General features: G+C 35.6%; 1 protein-coding gene across 4 annotated transcripts in view; it reads left to right on the forward strand.

The window, feature by feature from the left end:
- The window catches only part of LOC135105723 (coiled-coil domain-containing protein 124-like), a 9,886-nt gene extending 5,641 nt beyond the window's left edge, over positions 1-4,245 (forward strand). For all 4 annotated transcript variants that reach the window (XM_064014174.1, XM_064014157.1, XM_064014166.1 and 1 more), the window contains exons 2-5: positions 2,267-2,451; positions 2,551-2,679; positions 3,039-3,181; positions 3,850-4,245. In XM_064014174.1, the coding sequence (XP_063870244.1) occupies positions 2,293-2,451; positions 2,551-2,679; positions 3,039-3,181; positions 3,850-4,036 (618 nt within the window). In that variant the 5' untranslated portion in view covers positions 2,267-2,292 and the 3' untranslated portion in view covers positions 4,037-4,245. The remainder of the gene's footprint in view (positions 1-2,266; positions 2,452-2,550; positions 2,680-3,038; positions 3,182-3,849) is intronic.
- Positions 4,246-7,903: the final 3,658 nt, after the last annotated feature.

Genomic DNA, 7,903 nt, shown 5'->3' on the forward strand with positions numbered 1-7,903 from the left:
GCTATTGAGTAGAATATGTATTATGTAGTACTGAAGTAACCAGGACACTGAAACTAAGCTTCAGTTGTCATGTAGGGTGCTAAAACTGGTTAGTATTCATGAATCATGGACGTAATGCACTATTTGTTTAACTGACACAGAGAGCGAATAACACTGTCCACTCAGTGTGCCACGCAGGGCTGAACTGACTCCAGCCCTGCTACACCATGGCTGGCTGCCCATGGGCAGGTTGGCACCGCACCAATCCAGGAAGTGTTTTATTCTGTTATTAATTTATCAAATCTGCTAGTATTTTGTGTTAGAAAATGATAGAAAAAATACTGAATGGAATATAAAAGTATAATATTATTTATTTGTATAAAATGAATTACATGAATGAATCACTCATCTACCTGACAAGGCTGAGACAGGGAAGTGCAGCCCACCATCCCTTATGGACCAGCCACCCCTGGATACGAGTCTACCAATTTGAACCTTTAATCTTACTGGTGGCTGAAATTTCCTTTTGTGTAACTCAGGCTGGTTCATTTGCAGGGTTTTCTTGCACTTTCTGATCCTCACCTTACCAGGTTCATACCAGAATGGGCTCCCATAGAGGGAACCCAAAACTGGTTAGCACATTAACCAAACAACAACAGTCAATACACTGCTTATCCTTGGGAAATGACTGCAAAAATTTCTTGTAACCCATGGAAAAAAAATTAAATCTGAACTAGAAATATGTAATAATCATGATAAAGCTTTGGATCTGGCTATTAAGATATTTTCTAATCTTAATTTCACCTTCCACATTCTGTAAGGGTATGATCACACTTCATGCAATTTGCTGGGAGGATAGAAGGTAGTGGGATGCCTAGTAGGTAAAGGCAAGCAATGCTGTGTCCACACTGGAAGAGAAAATCACACAGGAACTCAGTCAGTATCTATACATATTAGGTAATCTATTGTATCCATTAGAGAAATGTGGTCCAACTAATAAGCAAATAATAACCTAATCATGATACACCAAGAATATATTAAAGGTCTATTCATTTTTTACCTTTTCTTACTAGTTAGAAATTAGTAAAAATATCAAGAAAATTTTGAATTTCTCACCTTGGCTTTTATTTTTTTACAGTTTTGGACAATATATAACATACTGTACTATCCTCAGGTTTTAGATTTTACTGTTTTTGGGATTTAAAACACTAACTTCACCTTTAAGAAGTAAACAATAATAACATGAGAAAACAATTATGAAGGTTTTACAGTTTTGGCTCTTCTAATGCTGCCTACTGGGCCAACAATGTATGCATTAGTGTGTTATGTTTTGAGTATGTTTTTTTGTGCATGGTCAGTAAGGGGATAGTATTTATGAGCTATGATATGAATGTGATGCCTTGCCATGGAGTATCATGGAAACACTGTGAGACTGATCTGAAGACAGGGTAACTTGACCATAAGAAGGTTTTGTTGGGGGTTGAACCTCTGTCAGGACACTTATGGAAACACCATACTGATCAAGTCAGGATAATCACCACGGCACAAGTTGATTTCAGGCAGCCTTGACTGTTTTGTCATTGCATCACTCTTAAACTTAACTGGATAGTAACATTCCATGATTGAAGTCCACCTGATCCTGTGCCCATCTATGAGTTACAGCTTCATGTGATCCTTTCTTTACTATCTCACTGACATTGTTTATTGCCACTTTTACCATCTTCATTCTCAACATCTTGAGTGAACACCTAATCATCCCTGCTGCTGGACTCATTCAGTGTCTATATTTTCTGGGTTCATAAAACACTTTACTTCACTCTTCATTTTCAATAGCATATCAGTTTTTTTGTAATTTATAGACACTTAATTTCCAATCTCTTTAATATCTGTGATCAGTCTCTTGCCATGCCTCTTAAGTAAGAAATTGTTTGACTTATTTCATTTGATTTGTATGTTATCAGCTTTCTTGTCAACCTCTTTGGTGCATACCTTAAACCTTTGAGGATACTCAGACTTAAGTACCAGTATTCTTAATCTTTCTCCATTTTTTATATCATACTTATTTCACTATAAATATATATGAGCACATGTTTTGCCCACATAAGTCTTCATCATGAAGCATCAGGCCCAGACAGAATGGTGATAGGTGTTATTTTGTCCTTCATAGCCATGCCAGAACTACTCTGCCTGAACAGACAAACAGTAATGGCAACATTAAAGCCCTGCAAACATTAGGTTCTCAACTCTTTACAATATTCAATAAGTTTTACATAGTATTTTGTTGCAGATTTGCAGAATAACCAAAACACAAGAATGCCGAAGAAGTTTCAAGGGGAAAACAGTAAGTCTGCTGTAGCTAGGGCACGGAAGGCAGAAGCTGCAGCTCAAGAGAAGCAAAAAAAGGACAAGGCATTAGAGGATGCTTTTTGGGCAGATGATGACAAGCATGTCCAGCGGAAGCAAGCAAGGAAGGTACATTAATGTTAGGCACCACAATGTGCTGGGCTGGACTTGATTGCAAGTGGTATTTCAGGTATGATTTTTAATGATTATTTTTACCACCATCTGTAGGAGGAGCGTGAGAAAAAACGCCTGGCAGAATTAGAAAGGAAAGCAGAAATTCGGGCATTAGCAGAAAATGAACTGAAGGACATCACTCCAAAAGCAACTCCACAAAAGATCACTGCATTCCAGCTGCAGGTAAGATTGGTATTTATTATTTTCATCTTTGATGATGCACATCATTAGGGATGATCTAGTTAGAAATGCCCCTAGGAAACATTGCTCTTAAATTTGCAAAGAACATAGATGCAGTTGCTGGGAGAGCTTTTTTACATCGCTTTTTAGTAAATATTGAGATAACAAAATGTTATGTCATTTTCATATCTGGTACGTCTTATCCATCTTATCTACAACCACTTACAACTAGGATAAATGAATTTTTATTGAGTTTTTATTAAAGCTTTACTTAGAGATCTCATAATCTTAGACAGAGCAGGAGGTCCATTGCGCAAAGTTCAGTTTCTCGCATTAGTTGTGTGTCTCTTGTTTGCCATCAGCAAAACCGAGAAAATATGATGAAGGAGAACGAGGAAGAGGCGGTTCCAACTCACCTTGAGGTGCCTCTTGTGGAGAACCTCAACAGGACTATGGAGGATCAAGTGCAAGCAAGTGGTATTGATGCTGCAATAACTGCTCTCAGGTAAGCTCTCTCTCTCTCTCTCTCTCTCTCTCTCTCTCTCTCTTGAAACTGTATTCATTGCATGCCTTCAAAGTTCAGCCACCACTTTATTTTGAGTTTAAGGCATTCCCTTGTCATCTGTTGATGGAAATGTATTATAATTTATAAAAAAAAAATACATATTCATATGCAAATGCAAGAAAGGTAGGACAAATGAATGCATATCCATTAGTATCATCATCACTTATTGCTATCAACACTACCATCATTACATTAAAATCATTATACATTTCTGTCTTCAAGAGTTGCTGATAGAATTATAAAATCTTTGATTAAGTACATCTCAGAATTTAAGATCTGGCTTGTTTTTAAGTGTATTTTGCAGTGATGTCATGTGCTTCATGTGAGAGGTCATACTATGGTCTTTACTGGAACTTTTTTTTTTGTTATTTTTTTATCTACAATTTTTGTTTGAGATGCCAAAATTTTACAGAAATATCTCCCAAGTCTTTTTATGTGTACATATATGTACATAGATTACTAGATTTTAGGATGTCTATATTGTATGAAAATACAGACACCCAGCCTTGTAACTAAAGCAATGTTGTAACTGGGTGTGCCTGTATCTAAAGCCCCATCTTTAGCCCTAATGTGCTATGAGTTACTAACTAATCATGGTGATTTCTCAGCGTTGAAGATGCACAACAAGATCGTCATCCAGAGAAGAGGGTGGCAGCTGCATTCAAGGCTTACGAGACACGCAGGCTTCCACAGCTCAAGAAGGAGAACCCTTCACTACGGTTGTCTCAACTCCAAAAGATGTTAAGAAAGGAGTGGCAAAAGAGTCCAGAAAATCCTATAAATAAGTTACATTGATTATGAGATTATGAAGAGCATCACTTTAAAGTGGTAACTGCTGTGTCCATAGTGGACAGTCATGAACTAAAGGTATCAATGTGAGTCATGGTATGACTTGGAGGTACTAGAGATTTGAATGATAAAGCACTCTCTCTCTCTCTCTCTCTCTCTCTCTCTCTCTCTCTCTCTCTCTCTCTCTCTCTCTCTCTCTCTCTCTCTCTCTCTCTCTCTCTCTCTAAAAGAAAGACCTCCTCACTTTGGTCTTTTTTCTTTGATTCATAGGAAAATTTTGTCAGTCTCTTGGCTGTGAGGAATATCTTGAGTAATTTGAAATTTAAAAGCCTTTTCATCCAGTGCACTTGAGAGAATAGTAGTAGTAGTCATAAGGAATGACTTTCCTATCAAAATATTCCTTTACATTACTTGAAGAAAAAATGTGCAATGTTAACACATCTATGTTTTTTTGCTGTTTTTGTGGTTTTTGCTTTTAGAAAATAACTTGGATTTCCTTCCATGATTTTTTTTTATTTATTTATTTTTTTTTGTGTGTGTGTGTGTGTGTGTGCGTGCACACACACCCACATACATGCTTGTACATGCATTTCTGTGGGGACATTACAGTAGAATGTTTGAACACAAATTCAAGCAGGCAGTTAATTTTCAAAGCAAATTTTTTTCCCATTATAATTAAAGGAAAATAAAATAATTAAATTCATCCTCACTTACAATGTGCACAATAATCACAATCATTTATTTTCAGCATAAAGGAGAGATTATTCACAGTAACTTACACTGTTAAAGGCATTATGTGTTGAAATATTGTGAAATAATAAATAATAAGGACAATAAATAGTAAAGAAGGAAGGATGACCAGCCAAATATCCATGCAAGGTCAATCACTGTTGTGCTGCTCTCATGCTTTTTAGTCATCTTCACTGCAATTGTGATGGAGTTCTTTGTCTTCTTCCCAGAGGCTTCTTTCCTGACTTCATAACAAGAAAAGAACATGATTAGTAATGTAATTTGTAACACTACAGGACACGTGTGGCAGCAATGAGTGAGGCAGGTAAACTGCTGACAGAGAGTTGTCAGTCTCTTCTCAAAATTCCTAAATACCATTCAGGGAACAAATCCAAATCCCCATTCCACATATCTTCCTATATATCATAAAAAACAGGCCAAAGCATTACATTTGTGTTCAGGATTGAAAAAATATATTTGTGTGCTACTTATATTCAAAAACTTTCATTATTCAGACTTGTGTTCAGTGGTTCTACTGTATTTTATGGATAAACTTTCATTTATCATGTGATAATTCTTTAGACTATGGAAAATTAATTTTGAAACTCAAGCTTGAAGTTCCATCTTGAGCAAATATATTGAAATTATGCTGAAAATCCCATTAATCTCAACACATTTTCCCTTGTGAAATGTTAAGGCAGAAAAACATTATTTCCCCCAATACAATATCAGAACTTTGTTAATCTCTTATGTTAGTTTACCCTAAAATAGTACTAGTATTTTTTTCCTTATCTTTTAATCATTAATACCAGTATGTATATTACTGCAGTTACATGTATGTCTGTAACAGGCTATTGATTACACTCATCGGGTCTAAGGTGTAGGTGGAGCTTGGCAAGAAAATATCTAGGTAGTTGTGACATGCTAGGGAGAAGCTATATCAATCCTTGATGGTATTGAAACATGGAAATGCTGCAAGAAAATACTTAGATATTTATATATCTTTCATTGGTAATTAGACTCTCCATTTTAGTCATCTTTAATATTATTGAGGTACATAATCTACTTCAATAATTGTAGCCAGATAATTTTCAGTGTTTTTATATATGATAGGGAACCATCCTGTGTCAGTATTTGTTTCCTAGTGGGACTTATCAACCTTAATGCTGGGCATTAGGATATAGATGCTTCATTATGGTAATACAATGTAAATTATTTTATATATTTTCATCTGTGCTCTGGGTCCACGGTTGGTCTTAGTGGCATCATTAGGTTTAATCACTTGAAGGATTCTACTCTGAAAATAAGATGTTTATAGCATAACAACAGACACACCTTAACAAAAGGGAAACAGAAACAACAGGCAAACTTAATTTGGTCCCTGGTGTTTTACTGGGTTGTTATGTTAATGAATTTGCTTTTAATATATTCTTTGTCTGTATTGGATGGCAGGTATGTGTCAGGTAAATCTAGTTATCTTGCTGTTATCTCACTTAGGATGAGGATAGCTAAGACCAGATGACTTTTTTTTTCCACTTTACAAAAAAGAAGGGATATCCTAAACTCACTCCATCCATGGAGTTTTCCATACTTGCTGTTGTTTTTCAGCCAGACATTTTTTTCAACCACAGGAGTCAAGTTAATAGTACTGCACAACTAAATAAGCTTTATTTATATTTTACACCTGTGTTTTTTACATTGGTGTATTATCATCCACTGTTATGTTACCCTCTTGAGATGGAGTCAAGTAACAGTTTTTGCTTTGTCAAGTACTTATTCTACTTAGTTAATAAATTGTTGGTTTTTATCCTTACTTTTAAAAAATCTATAATAATAGGTTTCTTCTGGATGCTATTGTACAAAATTACCCATGATGAAATGAATCAAGACTGGTTGAAATTTAATCTGGCCATAAATTAAAAACTTTTCAATGTGAATGTATACATGTAGATGCCTTATTTTGGCTGTCCCCTTGTAAGAGATGTCAGCCCGGCATATAAATACTTAGGTTTTGTGCAGAGTAGAACTGATGACATACTAATGTTTGCATAACAGGCCAAGACAGCAGTAATCTGCAAACTGGAGTGTTTGTCGGACATGAATATGAAGTACTGTGTGATCTTGGCCATCCAGCTGATTTACATGTATTTTTACATGGCATAACAAATAAGACTTGTTTTTCACCTTTAAGAATATTTCCATGACATGCTTGAAAAAAATAAATAACTTTCTTCTCATGTCATTCATTTACTGTAGATATTTACCAAGAGTGGAATTTTCTTGGCAGGAATCATGAAAATGTGTTTTGTGATCAATTGTGGTGTAATTTGAATATGGCTTTGCAGTTCAGTTAGAAAAATATGATGCTGCTAAGATAAGAAGAGAAGACAAGAAAATCTTAGTGAATAATGAAGGTACTCAAATCTCACATTAACTCCTTCCCCACATCTAGCAGTTTCCCTCCTCCATTACCTATTGCTTTTACTCTAAACTTAGAAAGACACACACACATGCATAAATGTACAATATATATATATATATATATATATATATATATATATATATATATATATATATATATATATATATATATATATATATATATATATATATGCACACTGCAGGAGCAAATACAAAGCAGTTGTATGAAGAATGACATGGCCCTGCAACCTCTGGGGGAGGCGCTACACATCAATGGCCTCATACAAGTGTGGGGCAATTGGGTCTACTAGGGGAGGGTACTTGCTATGAAGAAGCCTTGTTCTGGACCAAACTGTCCAATTTGTGCAACAGGGCAGAAGTACTTTCTTACTTTTACTTTTCTTTTTTCTTTTTCATTTTTCCCACACAACAGTACCACACGCATGCAATTATCATTCCCTCTACTTGTTGTGTCTTGTGCCTTACAATGCTGCACTTCTCAAGCAGAATGATATTCCTGAAATTGTCTGTCCCTCATTTTCACTTCTTCCAAATGCATATCAGTAAGCACAAGACAGGTCATAATGTGTGATGTAACACATTATGACATAATGTAACATTATCACATAATGTAACAGTGATGGGATGTGGTCAAGAAAGTGCCACTCCTCTGGCCTAAACAAGTACTGCTTGTGGAAATTGACCTCACAACCTTTCAGCTAC

This window comes from Scylla paramamosain, chromosome 1, assembly GCF_035594125.1.
Source record: "Scylla paramamosain isolate STU-SP2022 chromosome 1, ASM3559412v1, whole genome shotgun sequence".
Classification (NCBI taxonomy): Eukaryota; Metazoa; Arthropoda; class Malacostraca; order Decapoda; family Portunidae; genus Scylla; species Scylla paramamosain.